Source organism: Rhipicephalus microplus, chromosome 10, assembly GCF_043290135.1.
Source record: "Rhipicephalus microplus isolate Deutch F79 chromosome 10, USDA_Rmic, whole genome shotgun sequence".
Classification (NCBI taxonomy): Eukaryota; Metazoa; Arthropoda; class Arachnida; order Ixodida; family Ixodidae; genus Rhipicephalus; species Rhipicephalus microplus.
This window is the reverse complement of record NC_134709.1, coordinates 59,150,725-59,167,118: the sequence shown is the minus strand read 5'-3', so window position 1 is coordinate 59,167,118 and position 16,394 is coordinate 59,150,725. Positions and strand designations below refer to the sequence as shown.

General features: G+C 46.9%; 1 protein-coding gene across 2 annotated transcripts in view; it reads left to right on the top strand.

The window, feature by feature from the left end:
- The window catches only part of LOC119181672 (uncharacterized), a 62,978-nt gene extending 46,870 nt beyond the window's left edge, over positions 1-16,108 (top strand). For both annotated transcript variants that reach the window (XM_075874776.1, XM_037432916.2), the window contains 3 exons: positions 359-426; positions 8,137-8,226; positions 15,955-16,108. In XM_075874776.1, coding sequence (XP_075730891.1) covers positions 359-426; positions 8,137-8,226; positions 15,955-16,070 — 274 coding nt within the window. In that variant the 3' untranslated portion in view covers positions 16,071-16,108. The remainder of the gene's footprint in view (positions 1-358; positions 427-8,136; positions 8,227-15,954) is intronic.
- Positions 16,109-16,394: the final 286 nt, after the last annotated feature.

Here is a 16,394-nt window from a genome sequence, read left to right as displayed (position 1 = left end):
ACTAAATTTCAAAGTGCTGAAACAATCGAAAGGCAGTGAATATGGCGTTGGGTCAACTTTAGAGGCTATTAATTCCCCCCATAATAAACATCTCTACGAGGCGAAATTTGCCCGGTGTTTTGTGCATTCACAAAACTCGAAAGCAAAATTCATGTTTTATTTTCACTCAATTCATTGACCACCTAATGTAAAAATATGAACACCTAACATACTACATATAATCCAGAAATATTTACATATTTGAAGTCCGCTACTGTAATTTTCTCTGAAGCCTAATTTCTTGAAGACAAATAAAGCGTGATTTCCAGTGGACTTTTAGAATAGAAATAACTGGCGTTTTTTTCTTCTTTTCTAACAGGAGAAATTCAGATTTGATCATTTTCGGATTATATCCCAATGGAACCTTTGATTTCATCAAGAGGGGCGGTGAGTCTACAAACTAAGACACGGGAATGTTTCCGTCGTTTTTTTTTTTTTTCCGTGCCTAGTGGTATTTTTTGTTTTTGTTTGTTACGTTGATTGCAAAATAGTTGTTTGCTATATAAAGATCTGTTTTCAGCTACTAGATTGACTGAGAAAGCTGAACACAGCAAAAAAACTAAATTCAGCAGGCCCAATTTACCTTGCCAATCGATGTTATGCGAAGCATCTCGATGGAAGGTGAATGAGTTGTAATATTTTTAAATGCGAAGCATGTCATAGCAAATCTCGCCATGTTTGACCGCATCCATCCATCCATCCATCCATCCATCCATCCATCCATCCATCCATCCATCCATCCATCCATCCATCCATCCATCCATCCATCCGTCCGTCCATCCGTCCGTCCGTCCGTCCAACCGTCCGTCCTTCCATCCGTCCGTCCATCCGTCCGTCCATCAGTCCGTCCGTCCATCAGTCCGTTCACCCGCCCGTCCACCCACCCGTCTATCTATCTATCTATCTATCTATCTATCTATCTATCTATCTATCTATCTATCTATCTATCTATCTATCTATCTATCTATCTATCTATCTATCTATCTATCTATCTATCTATCTATCTATCTATCTATCTATCTATCTATCTATCTATCTATCTATCTATCTATCTATCTATCTATCTATCTATCTATCTATCTATCTATCTATCTATCTATCTATCTATCTAGCCAGCCACCTACGACTTTTAGCTCTCCTGGCCGTTTGAATAATGGGATATATAGCAAAATTGGTGTGGCATAACATGAACGTACGATGAGCATAAGTGACAAGACATAAAATGAAAACTAAAGTTTGTATGTCATAAATGCCATTACTTATAAGTCATGGTCTCACTGCTTGTGCGGTGGTTTCGTTCGCATGACATATCGCAAAACTGGTTTGGTATGAAATGACTGCATGGCGAACATAAGTGACAAGACCTGGCGTGGAAATCATGACATGCGGGTTATGTAAGAACATGACTAACTGCCACACTCATGATGCACTCGTGGTTGTTACGCTAGCTTCACATACACCAAATGAGATATTACGTGACGTGAATGAATAATAAAGGTATATGACTGGAGCAAATATGATAATTATGACACGCGTGTGATGTAAGAACATGACTACATGTCATGCTAATGATGCATTCGTGGCCGTTTCGCTACCTAGAGATACACCAAACTTGGTATAACGGGAGGTGAATGAATGATGAAGGTACATGACTGGTCAAACATAATAATAATGAGATGCGTGACATGTAAAATATGACAACATGCTACGCTCATAGTGCGCTTGCGGACGTTTCGCTAGTTTCACATATACCTTATTTGGTACTACATGACGTGAATGGACGACTGAGCACAAATTCCAGGTGCGATCATGATGATTATGACTTGGAATTCATGACCGACATAGTTTAGGAGTTTACGTCCGCTTCATAACGTTGTGCTGATTTTAGCGTAAGGATTCAACCTTCGTCACGCGTGCTTCGCATGTCATTGATTCCCACTGTCCTTGGGATCTACCAATTTTTCATTGATCAAAACGTTCCAAAGTGTGGCTAAAGATATGTACACATGGTACTGGCATACGTTAAGCAGCCCCGTATATTTTTTATAACCAGTTGTTTACAGTTGCGAAACGGTACCAACAACAACATGGATATTAGAAATACTAAAAATGGGGAGGTGATATGGAAGCGCTCGAAGAGATGGTGACCATCGATACTGCTACATAAAGGAACTTCAACGCTAGGCGCCTAACTACAAATGACGTTAACCCGGCGTGATGTCAGTGTCGTAGGGGTACATATCTAATGTTTATAAAATTTTGTAGCCAACACTACAACCGCCATGGACGTTTCACGCATGTTACCCCATCATACTTTGTAGTAACCACCTCTCCTTAGTTCTCTAACCGGCCATAGAGGGCGCTACTTGTACTACATAACGAATGCATACACGCTGAATAATGCAAGTGGTCCGACACTGTAGGGCGTTACTTGTAGAAAAGATAATATTAAAAGGTGAGTTTTATGAAAACACGATTTACGTCACACGTACAGAAAAAGAAAAAGAGGGAGATGACCGTGCGACTGCGATCACGTGTTCTTCGGTGGTGCCGTACGCCAGATGGCGCTCTATAGTAAAATAGGTGCTGGTTTGGGGCGCACGTTTACAGGGTAGACGGATGAACCAGCTGCTGAGCGTCGTGCGCGCAGGGTGGTGGCAGCTCGTGCTAGAATAAGGGACCCCGATGTGGTTGGCGCGCGGTTCTCAGACAAATGGGCCGAGAGAACTCGACACACAGGGAGGCAGCCGAAGTAGTCCGGCGTCAGCGTCGGCGTCGGCATCATCGAAAGTCTTCAAAGAAGGCACGTTCCCGAGACGCTACTTCCCACTCTTGAGTGGTTCCATCCAGTAGCGCCGCGAAAGGGCCCACCACTTGTACGAAAGAAAGAGAGAAGCCTCTAGAGGAATGGCCCACGCTCCCGACGCGCTCTTCTGTCAAGGAACCTCTGCAGGTTGTGGCCACACCAGAGCCGTCTGCTGCCATGGAAGATTTGCCTAAAACTGATCGTCAAGTGATCTCGGTACTCCGTTCCCTCATAGAAGTCATCCGAGCAATATTAGTCGACATGAAGACACCATCTGCTCGAAGCGCACTTGGACTATTGGACGCCCTAAGCCCAGTGCTTGAATTTCCTAACTAGGAAGATGGCTACTAACACCTCATCATTTCGTAAAGAAGTCAAGGCTGCATCCATTATCCAATGGAATGCCAGAGGACTAAAATGAAGCCTTTCAGATTTTCGTCAGTTTGTGTTTACCAACGTGTTTCCAATCATCGTCGTTTGTGAACCCAATTTGTCGAAACCAATAAGACTGTTGGGGTACGATGCTGTCATGTCTTCAACGAATGGTGCGTGCAGCAAAATCATCGTCTTTGTTCGTCGTGAACTGACGTATGTTGTGCAACCAATTGCACCTCACGATGACAATCAGTATGTCTGCATCACTGTGAAAAAGAACAAACTCATGTTTACTCTTATAGGCGTTTATATATCGCCGACGAATAATCTCGATTCCAAGAGATTAGCGGATATTCTGAGAGTGTGTCCTGCACCATGGGTCATCATAGGTGATTTCAATGCGCACAATCACGCTTGGGGAAGTACGCGGACAAATGCAAGAGGACGCAGGTTAGCAAACATCGCCTACAACCATGGCCTTACTCTCGTGAACGACGGCAGCCCCACTTTTCTTCGAGGGGTGACATACGGCAGCTGCCTCGACCTTGCCTTTGTCTCCAACTCCCTCACCAAATATGTCAAGTGGTTTCCAGATGTTGAGACACGAGGAAGTGATCACATTCCAATCTACCTTAACATCAAAGTCTTGTTTACTTATGGTCCATGGCCGACCAATCGAGCAGTCCAATGGACCAACATCAAATCTGACATGGAAGATGCTTGTAGCGATGGCCTACGATCTGGGTTAGAGCAAACAATTAAGAGAACAATGCAAAACGCCACTCGCACGGTGACGATATCTTCCACACGAAACGACTTTGATATAGAGTTGGAGCGACTCCGAGCACGGCGACGCCGGGCGGAGCGTCGGTATCGGCGTACGAAATCAATTCACAATCTTAGGGCAGCCAGGAAGATGCAAAAAAAGATTCGGCGTCGCGTGGATAGATTAGCGTCGGAACGATGGACAACGTTTTGCCAGTCACTAGACCCTCGCAAGCCACTCTCACACATTTGGAAAATGGTGCAAGGTCTGCGTCACCCTACGGAACAGCGCTTTCCATTCAAAGCGCTCGCGCTATTTCAAGGGAGGCAAGACATCGATGTCGCAGAAGATTTCTGTGCGCAGATTGCCAACCAAGCCTCTCGTCCAGATTCTCCAGTGAGAGGTGACGTCCCCCGTTCCCGTGACTACCACATGGATCTCCCTTTTTCAATGGAAGAGCTCGAGGTGGAACTAGCTCTTTGCAGGCGTTCAACTTCTCCAGGCCCAGATGGTATTCCGTACCGAGCCTTGTGCAACCTTGGGGAAGGTGCAAGGAGAGAACTGTTGAGCCTCTACAACATCACGTGGCAGGATGCCAATGTTCCTGATGACTGGAAAGTAAGCCGCTTGTTACCCATCTTGAAGCAGGGCAAATCCCCACTCGAACTCACCTCATATCGCCCAATAGCACTGGCCAGCTGCGTAGGGAAGATAATGGAACGGATGATACTAGGCCGCCTGGAGTGGTATCTTGAATACTACAAGATTTATCGGAATTCAATGGCTGGTTTCCGACGCGACCACTCTTCTATTGACAATGTCGTTGATCTGGTTTCGTACGTTCAGCACGAAAGATCCCGTAAGCGACTATCTGCAGCTTTGTTTCTAGATGTGCAAGGCGCTTATGATAATGTACTACATGAAGCCATTTTGGGTGCTTTTGCGGTGGTTGGCCTTGGTGGTCGAGTATTTCGGTGGATTTCGAGTTACCTGGCTGCAAGATCATTCTTTGTGTTAACAGAAGATGGCCCAACTACGCGACGCTATACTTCCAGGGGTGTTCCTCAAGGCGGAGTTCTTAGCCCGACGCTATTCAATCTTGCACTAATTGGCCTTGCTGAATACTTGCCAAGCACCATTAAAATCTCAATATACGCAGATGACATCTGTGTCTGGACTTCGGCAGTCACACGTCCTCAGATACGTTGCCGGCTTCAAAAAGCAGCAACTATGATTTCCAACTACTTGTTAAAACAAGGTCTCAGCAAATCAACAGAAAAATGTGCGCTGGTGGCCTTCACTCGCAAAGCAATGACCCCTTATGTCATCTCAATCTGCGGGCGACCGATTTCTCACGCCGAAACCCACCGGTTTCTGGGCATCATTATTGATAGGCACCTCTGTTGGAGTCCGCATGTGACCTATATGAAGAAGCGCCTGACCGTTATTTCCCATTTGTTCAAGTTCCTGGCAGGAAAGAAGTGGGGAATGTCAGTAGACGCAATGACGGAGCCCTACAGAGCTGTGTTTCTCGGTTTCCTCAGATATAGCTTGCCCATGCTTAGCAATACCTGCAATACCAATGTTCGTGTTCTACAGGCAGTACAAGCCCAAGCGCTGAGAGTGTGCCTCGGTCTGCCCAGATGTACGTCAACGATTGATTGATTGATTTGTGGGGTTTAACGTTCCAAAACCACCATTTGATAGATGTACGTTAACGGAAGCCACAATTGCGATTGATGGTGACTATCCGATACAAACTGACATTGTTATAGAAGTCCTGAGAACGCACATCAGACACTTCCCACGTGCTCCTTGTCATCACCTTGCACTGTTGCCTTCAGAGAGGCGCCAAGCATCGTTCGCCGAAATGATTGTGAAATACAACGATAAACTTCCCTTGGGCTTCACTCCTGCATCTAAATCATCCATACCACCTTGGTGACTTATTCGACCCACAGTGCATCTTAGTTTACCAGGGATTCGGAGGAAATCTGAGCTTTCGTCGCCCGTGCTGAAACAACTGTCTCTTCTTCTTTTGCACGAGAAATATTCAGACAGCATACATGTATACACCGATGGTTCCTCGAACCGCCAGTGTTCGTCAGGGGCAGTAGTTGTCCCAGCAAGAGGTGTTACCATCAGCTTTAACACTGACCACCCCACGGCATCTACAGCAGCGGAACTAGCTGCTTTGCGCGCTGCACTCTGTGTGGTCAATCGGGAACCACCGCAACAATGGTCGATTTTCAGCGACTCGAGGGATGCCCTACAATCTGTGCTCTCAGCACTGCGTCGCAGGCCATACGAACAGCTTCTTTTTGAAATTCGATGCCTTCTCCACACTTCACACGAGAAAGGGCATCATGTGACGCTTCAATGGCTGCCAAGTCACTGCGGCATCATAGGGAACGAACATGCCGATACTGCCGCGCGGGCAGCCCTCGAAGGAACACGAGAAGAAGCCATACCACTTTCGCGGACCGATGCTGCCAGTAATTTTCGACGACTTGCGCGTGAAATCACGTTTTTACTATGGTGCCCACCAAGCATCGATACGAATCGTCAACACCACCTGTCCTCTTTGATGGCTCTCCGCATGCCCACTGGACTCGACCGAAGAGAAGCCACCCTTCTTCCTCGCTTATGGCTAGGAGTGGCATTTACAAAATCTTATTTTTTTGTCATAGGAATGGCCGACAACGCTCTCTGTGATGCCTGTCATTGCGAAGAGACGCTACACCACATTCTGCGTGACTGTGCGTTGTATGAAATCAAGAGACAGTCAGTGGCGTCTGCTTTTGCGCGCATGCACAACAGCCAAATGTCTCTGGACACTATTCTGTCAAGTGCCCGAGAAAAGACAATGCAACAGAAGGCGACGAAAGCTCTGTTGAAATTCGTATGCGACACGGACTTGAACAAGCGACTGTAATAGCTATGTCACACACCGCGAAAGACAAGACTGGACTATGACTGAGTGTGCGCGCATGTGCTGCCGAATGTGCTCTGTTTCTCTCTTCCCTCTCTGCTCACTATCTTTCACCTCCCCCATCCCTATCTCATGCACAGGGTAGCGAACCGGCTGCCTATAGGCTGGTTAACCTCCATGCCGTTTTTTTACCCCTATTTTCCTTCCTTCTTTCCTGACGATGTAGACGAGTTTCTGTGGATGCCGTTCACCATCTTTCCGATGCTTCGCAACCACACGTTTCCCTTAAAGCGGGGGAATGGTGTGATTTTTTTGCTGTTTTTTTCACACTGGCGCTGAGGCACGCCGCTCAGCCACTTCAATAATTGATTGATATGTGGGGTTTAACGTCCCAAAACCACCATGTGATTATGAGAGACGCCGTAGTGGAGGGCTCTGGAAATTTCGAAGAACCCTAAAAGCATAGAAGTCCATTCTGCGGCCCGCGCCAGACAATCAAGCACCTAATTTTTATCCCGCAGCTCACGCGACGTACACCTTTCTGCAGTCCGGCCACGTCACATGCACGCGGCAAATGGTCGAACTTTCACATTAATTGTCTTTCATGAGTGCGTAGAGTACATGAAGCAGTGCGCGATACCGAAACTACTACTTAGACAGGACTGCATGATGGGAGCATACTTCGGTGAAAACAGAACGTTTTAACCACTCGCGCCGTGCCACATGACAGCGCCAAGCGGTTATTCTTTCCGTGAATCAAACAAATGAACAAGCAGCATGTTAATACGTCTTCTAGTCCACAGCAGGTTCTTTTTTATTAGGAATAGTTTTATTACTAATGAATAACTGTACTTGACACTTTTGATGTCGACGGGATAATTCCTAAATGTCCCACTCATGCATGGCTCATTGACTTCGTACATTTATGCTCAACGTGTCTATTCCACTGTTGTTGATAATATTGCCTCTTTTAGACATTCTCAAGCATTTATGTTGTATTCTGACGCAGATTGTTTTTACCTTTAGTGTTCATTTAGGGTAAAAACTAATTTTGTAGCGAATAAAACACAGTGCACAACCCACAAGCTTATCGTGCTAAGCTATTAGCGCAACTTCCAGAGATGTCCTGTGAGTACTTTCTACAAACAACATATTGTCTCAAACGATGAAAACTTTGTGATAGCCTAATTGGTGCCTTATGTTTTGAAACCATGCAAGTGGAGCCAAAAGACTGGCCGCAGTGGAATGGGCACTACCAATTGATTCAGGAAAGAGCGAATTGCTTCACCGCTCAACGCATATTGAACGGTAAGTGTTCGTTTTTTTTACTAATAAGAGCACATGTTCAGCGGAATACACGATAGGCACTACGTGAGCCAATATTTAGACACATACATTATCAGCATCAGCAGTGAACAGCCTGTTATATATTTACGTGGATATTACTGACATTATATTGGAACATACCCTGAAAGGCGTCTATAGTAGGAAATTGAAGACGTTCACTGTGCTGTACTGTGGCTTGTGACTGACAGTGTTATTATCACGTAACATTTCGTGTCGAGCTGCAGTGTATTTTTCTTTTCGACGGAGCTCCACAGTGCACGCACCTTGCTATCTACTATACCATGGCGCCAGGTGGATACGAGTCTTCGCCAACCAAAGTCAAAAACATCTCCGATGACCTCTCGGTACGTCGCCATAACGCCAGCCCGTGATTTGGTACATTTTATGGAGAGAGTGATATCAAAGTCGATAAGTGGTTAGCATGTATGAGCATTTTAAAAATAATACGACTGGGGCCTATCCGTAATGTTGGGAAACGTCATATTCTACATCGAAAAAACTCCTCGTGTCTGGTATGAGACGCACGAACGCGAGGTTACGACCTGGTACATGTTTGTAGAGAAGTTCCGCGACCTTTTCTGCTACCCATATGGGCAACAGTTTGCTGTCCAGAAACTATTGATCGTACGCACTCAGACGTAAACTGAACTTTATTGGACATATATTCAAGACGTGCTAGTCTTGTGCCAAAAGTTCTACCACAACATATGCAAGGCTGACAAGATCTGGCACATTTCAAAAGGGGTCGCCATTGATGCGCTTAACCTGCTCGTCTTTACGAACGTAACCAGCATCGTCCTCGTAATTCAGGATTGTAGCTGCCTCGAGCAAGCGAAGCATCGGCGTGTTCCGTCACAGGTTCATCGTCTCCCCAACACCGCTGCTACGTGCTCTAGCGGGTGAAGCCCTGGTCAGTCATCCACACCTGAAGATGAGATGCGCATCGTCCGACGCGAACTCGAGGCCATGCGCCCAGCTGCCAACAAAACCACATTCACCGAGACACCGGTGCTCACTGTCTCCCTAATACAGGCTGCCGCCAGCCACGAGTGTGCTAATATGGGTCTGTTTTTCACTGTTTGTGTCATGAACAATAATGATGCCTCCAATGGCTCTGGGGAGTCAACCCCTTCGTAAATACCACCCTCGTCCCAGAAAGCCATTCAAATGGTGTACAGCAGACGATAAGCCGATCTGCTTCCGATGCGGTTGTGCAGGCCGCATTGCTCGTTACTGCCGCAGCCAGTAGTTTTCCAGACCTTTTAACCCGTATTTCACCTACAACGTTCTTTTGTGCCCAATGTTAAACTTTTATCCGTTCCGCACTGAGTCTTGAGCGTTCACCGCTCCTGAAGACTGTGGCCACACTTTCCCGTCGCCACACCTTTAAGCCATCTGTCTTGTTCCCCAACACGTGGCCGCTTGCACTCGCCGTCCTTTAACCACCGCAGGTCCCCGCAAAACTTTGATCTGTAGCTTCTAGGTGAAGCTGCACGGTCAACCTTACCTGAAAATATTCTTTTGCCCTTACGTCTATCCCGAAACACCCTTGAAGTTCGTGTTGATGACCTTCCTGTCCAACCTTTATTCGACACGGGCGCTCACGTTTCTGTTACGAACGCACAGTTTCATCACAGCATGAAAAATATCCTCATGCCACCCTTAACCAATGTGGTACGATTCGCTGATGGAGGCACAGGGACTGTCGTAGGAATGTGTACTGCACAACCCACAGTTGCGAGTCACCAGGAGATCGTGTTGTTCAGTTTTCTTGCCACATGCCCTCACTATCCAAATAATACGTGGACTATGTTTTCTAACCACCAATTCAGCGCTTATTAATTGCCTTGACCTTCCACAACACAGTGTCCCCTCATGCCAAACTTCGTGCAAGTAAACAGCAGAGACTTTATTCATATAGCTCCGAAAACCTACGCTCGCCGACGTGTTATGCTACCAGTCGTGCCAGTTGGCGAATACTACGCTGCACCCCTTCGTGACTTGCTGCTCAAGCATTTTGTTGTTACCTTTACGGTTCTCAGCATCACAGCTAATTGAAACTGGCTACCCATCCCTGATTTCGGCTTCACAGAAGTCAAGTGCTCCTATAAGGCATGTCCGTAGCCGAACTGCGTTCGCTGCTGGATTCACAGGCCTAAGCTTTCGCTCTCAATTCCAGGGTTTTTGTGCACCACGCACCATCGAAAACAAATAGTAGCAGCCGGTAAAATTTTAGGCATGATCGCTACAGACCCTTCACCTGAACATGTTGAAGCCCTCTGGAGTGCTTTCGGGCCATACCAGAGCATATTCGATTTCAGTGATCGACCTTTAGGCCAGACGTCCGTTGTCCAGTGTCGCATGCAACACACTAGGGATGTCGACACTGTTCACCACCGCCAATGCAGGGTGTCTGCGTCGGAGCGGGCGTCATTTAGCAGGAAGTAAACAAGATGCTCGTGAAGGGCACTATACAGCCGTCACCAGCCCCTGGGTGTCTCCGGTAGTGTTCGTTAAAAAGAAAGGATTGTGGCACTTTTGTGTGAACTATCAGCACCTTAACATCACAAGAAAAGACGCCTACCCTACACCGCATATTAACGATGCCCTTGATTGTCTGCATGGTGCCGCGTAAGTCTCTTACATCGATCTTCATTCCGAACATGGGCAGATTGCTGTGGACCATATGGACTGAGAGAAGATGGTATTTTTAACGCTTGATGGCTTCTTTCTGTTCTAGGTCATACCTTTCGGCCTCTGTAACGTCCCAGGCACGAATGGTGGACTCTCTGCTTCACAGTATTTAAGTGGTGTTCGTGTCAATGTTGTCTAGACTACATCATTGTATTTTTCCCCCATTTGAAACTGAACTTGAGAGACTGACAGCTATTCTTGACGTGTTCTACCTTCCGGGCTTCAGGTGAATTCGTCCAAATGCTGGTTCGGCCCACACTGCAATATGATCCTTGGGCAAATTCTAGAGGTTTCTGCCATGCAGCGTGTCCCAGAAAAGATTTTAGCTCTGGAGGATTTCTTTGCGCCAACACCACCAAGGCCGTCCACAGATTTGTGGGCGTCTGCCTCCTACTTTTGGCGGGTTATCAAAGGCATCGGCGAGTTTGCTTGACCACTCACTGACCCGCTCAAACAGGATACCCCATTTAATTGGGGCTTTTCCCCAGCACCAGCTTTCTCCAAGCTCGTCAGACAGCGCACGTCTTCCCCTGTTCTGGCCCACTTCGACCTTTCAGCACCACCGGAAGTTCGCACTGACGCCATTGGTCACGGAATCGACGCTGTCCTGGCCCAGTGACATTGTGGGCAAAATCGTGTGATCGCTCATGACAGAATACTGCTGTTTTCCTCGGGGTACAATTATTCCATCACGGAGCGTGAATGCCTCGCTCTGGTGAGGACAGTTGCGAAATTTCGCCTTTACTTATACGGCCGAACTTTCACAGTGCTAAAGGACCATGATGCCCTTTGTTGGCTTGCCTCTTTTAAAAATCCCACAGGTCGTCTCCCTCTCTGGGCACTCCACCTGCAAGAGTATAGCTACACGGTAGTGTACAACAGCGACAGACCACTCAAGGAAGCGGACTGCTTGTTACGCTACCTTGCGGCTGGCTGGAACTCTACGAGTAGCCCTCCATCAAGGGCATATTATCCGTTTGTCAGCTATTTCACCTTCACGACGACCAGCGTGGGTACCCGCACCCAAGCCAAATAATACAGTGAATGCAATCCACCGCGCAAAACCTCTTTACGCATGTTTGCTCTTAAAGATAACACCTTATATTAGCATAAACGGTCACCCACTGGTCCCGATATACGGCGTGTCGTACCTAATGTTTCAATTCAATGGCAGATCGCGAGCGCTGGGCCGGATTGCGAATGGAGCGCGCAGATCCGAGCGGGATTTCTCTAGCCAAATCTGCGATTGGAACGCACCCGTCTCGACAGGAGCTGTCGGTGAGCGGAAATATAGCGAGGGAGCACAAGAGGGTGCAAGGGAGTGAAAAGCATTTTCCGGACATCCATCGGTGATTAGATGAAAAGCGGGCGCACGGAATACATCACTTGAACTTCCGGTCAAATAGGTCGATTTCGATGGAGCAAGAACGCTTGCTCTAAAAAGCCATCCGTGATCTGCGGTCGCTATCAATCTGCCATTGGAACACACAATTCGCGCTCCAAACTGCCGTTGGATTACGATTGCTCTGCTCAGAGCATAAAAACTTCATCTGGATGTGACATTGGATTTCAACACAAACACCGGCGCTCCACTGTCCTCCGCGAACTTCATGACGCACCAACCGCTGGTCACTTTCGCGATTGTCGCACGTATGACAAAGTGCGCCACCGCTTCTACTGGCCTAGCTTCGGACGTTCTGTACGGCGTTAACTCAACGTCTTCGAAGTTTGGCAGCGCCTCAAAAAAACACTGGGACGTTCTGCAGGTGACCTTGAGCCTATCGACATCTTACCAAAGCATTTATTCTGAGCCCTTTCCAACTTATACTTCGGGCAACAAGTGGATTGCCGTTGGTACAGATCGTGCCACCCACTACGCAGTCACACGAGCCTTACCCAACAGGTGTGCAACAGAGGTCGCCAATTTTTCGCTTCGAAAACTTATTCAAGTTCACGGTGCCCCATTCCAACTGCTGACTCAAGTGATTGACGATATTCTACGTTCGTGCTCCACTCACCGTAAGCTCAACGACCTCGTACCATCCTCCGACGAACAGGCTTACAAAGCGTTTAAACCGAACCCATGCAGGCACGCTTTCGAAATACGTGTGGACCAATAACCGTGATTGGGACCATACATTACCATACCTCACGTTCGCGTACAAATCCTCCCGCCACGACACTGCTGGGTACTCACCGTTTTACCTTTTATTTGGACGTGAACCAGCGTTACCACTGAATACATGCCTTCTGGCTTTGGCAGGGCCGCCCCCCGAATACACTCGTGATGTTAATGCTTGCGCTGACCACGCTCGTCAGCTTGCCCGCCACAGATTGATGGCTTCTCAACAAACACAGAAGCACCTTTACGCTGACCGTCATAGCAAATAAACATTCCCAGTGGTTTCTCACGTTATTATCTGGTCTCTATCGCGACGATTCGGCCCTTCAGAGAGGCTACTTCCTCGCTTCACGGGCCCATAACCACGTTTATTGAAAAGTAACAGGCGTTACGTACAAAACTGTCCCTAATCATCCCACAAACTCTTCGCCTCTGTTATCTCGTGACGTTGTTCGCTAATCAAGGCTCAAGTGCTATTGCCGCCTTCTAATGTGGCCCCACAGACGCGCCGGATTGATTGATATGTGGGGTTTAACGTCCCAAAATTACTATATGATTATGATAGACGCCGTAGTGGAGGGCTCCGGAAATTTAGACCACCTGGGGTTCTTTAACGTGCACCCAAATCTGAGCACACGGGCCTACGACATTTCCGCCTCCATCGGAAATGCAGCCGCCGCAGCCGGGATTCGAACCCGCGCTCTGCGGGTCAGCAGCCGAGTACCTTAGCCACTAGATTACCGCGGCGGGGCCACAGACGCGCCGGGTCAGCACGTTTGCCACCAGGGTGTGTGTTGTCTGGGTTTCGCTGACATTATCAGTGCATAAAGGTGAATGCCCAAAAAGGCTCATAGTAGGAAGTTGCAGAAGATGACTGTCTGCACTGTCGCTTGTACTTGACCATGTCGTTGCCACGTAACAATACCTGGCCATAGTAGCAGTCTTGTGCCACGGTCCCAACTTTGAGCAAGATTTTCAGACTCTCTACTGTGCCATGAGCAGACTGGATGGTCGTCCCTTTACTAAGATTTCCGATGCATAGGCTTGAAGCACAATATCTGCAAGTGTATCTCCTTCTCTCTCGCTCTTGTAATCTTCTACTTATCTCTCCCGACGGGGAGGGTTGCAAACAGGGCGTAATCTCCTTACCTTCTAATATTTCTTATATTCTTTCTCTCTCTCTCTTTTTTCAAGGCATACTGACAGGGTGAGCGCATACATGGTAGAACTGGAAAAGTGTGCTAGAGCTCCTGAACGCTTGTCCGCCCTTCTAGTCTGGTCACGATGCAGGTTGTCAAGGTCAGTCATGAGTTGACTCGCCAGACACAGTCTGAGTGAGACTGCTTTATGAAATTTTCGCTTAGTCTGAGTCAAGGTCAGTTCACCTGAGGAAAACTTTCAGGAGTATGAGTGCGAGCGACTGCAGCTGAAAACGTTTTGCAGTAGTTGAACCAGAGCAATTCTGGTGGATTAAAATAATTGTCCGCGTGAATTCGAGGAAATTCGGTTGACAGAAACTCGCAAAATCCTCTGTGAGTCGGTTTGAGGGAAACTTATGAAGTATAATATAAGCACGAGTGAATCTGCTCGACGAAAGTTTCTATATGCCTGAGCTGAAATAACTCTGCCCCAGAAAATTTTCGTCCATCTGTGTTCGAGAGGATTCGTTGAAGGAAAGTTTTGGCGAGTGAAAGCCTCAGCAATTCTGCCCGAGGAAAATTTTGGTGCGTCTGATCCGAGTTTTACCCGAAGCGAAATACATTCATCTTGAAGGACGCTCAGTAGGATCTTTTTGGGTTTTTTGCCGAAAGGCTTAATGCTAACAAGTTTGTAGCGGCTGATGACTGCTTGTTCCTCTTTTTGATCGAGTTTTCAATACCTTGGACGACAAAATAAAGTGAGTCCTACTCCTCACACGTAACGCACTGATATTTTGCCTAAACACAACGATACTCCTCACACTCCTACCGAACACGTGCACTTTTCACTTACCTAAACTCATTCACTCATTCTATCTATAGCCGCCTACGACATTTAGCTCTCCTGCCCGTTTCGATAATGGTATCCGTAGGAAAATTGGTATGACGTAGTAAGAGTGCATGACGAGCATAAGTGACCAGTCGTAACATGAAAACCGTAAGAGGTATGTCATGAATATTGCGATTTACATTTCATGGTCTTACTGCTCGTTCGGAGGTTCCTATCTCTTGACAATGCAAAACTTGCATGGTATAACACCACTAACTGGCGAACCCAAGAAACAGAACCTAACGTGGTAATTATGACATGCATGTCATGTAAGTCATGACTACATGTCACGCTCATGATGGACTCGTGGCCGTCCCCTTAGGTAGACATATACCAACTTTGGTATCACGTGACGTGAATAGACGACAAAGGTAAATGACACGTTCAAACATGATAATCACGACATGCGTGTCTCACACAGCACAGTTTACATCCGCCTCGTAACGGTGTGCTCCTTTTAAAGTGACATATCAACCTTCCTAATTTGTGCTATATATATAACCGATTCCCACTGTATGTCAGATCTGCCAATTTGTTTTCTGGATTGGTTTTGATTAATGTTCGCGTAGTATTGTGCTAATGCTCTGCAAACGCAACACAGTCGGAGTGTTCTTTGTTTGGGCGTGGGATGAAGCAAGCTTGTTGGTATAGCGTAAATTCCGCCAAAATGTGGCTCTATTCGACATCCGCGGGTGAGCTTGTGTGTGTGTGTGTGTGTGTGTGTGTGTGTGTGTGTGTGTGTGTGTGTGTGTGTGTGTGTGTGTGTGTGAGTGAGTGAGTGAGTGAGAGAGAGAGAGGGAGCGCGTTCTCTATTTACGCAGTTTCAAACCTCAAATTAATTACAGGTGAACCAACATTCAGGCGGGCCTTCGTTAGTGATTATTTGGACCCGGGCAGCAAGATAGTATGTGCAAAACGGATCCAGCAGAATGACAAGCTTTACTATATGTGCGAGCCGTGAATGATGTTCCAATAAGAATAAACAGCTTGTTATCCGGAGTGTGTCACGAGGTTTTATTCGCGAAAAATCACCACTGATGAGGTAAGTAAAGCAAAGTGTTTTCGGCAAGACGAGAGCGTTGTAGGAGTGAATAGGTGCCGTAACTTTACCCACTGTGCAAACAAAAAAACATTGTAGAATTCTGCTAAAAGTTTTTGCGCGAAAGAAAAAAACTTGGCTTAAACCTTTTTCTGGGAATCTGCATAACACAAAAGTGAAACGTGTCTTCACAGAGGTCATTGAGCGTTTATTGTACATTGTTTCGCCACAAAGGCGGAGGAATGA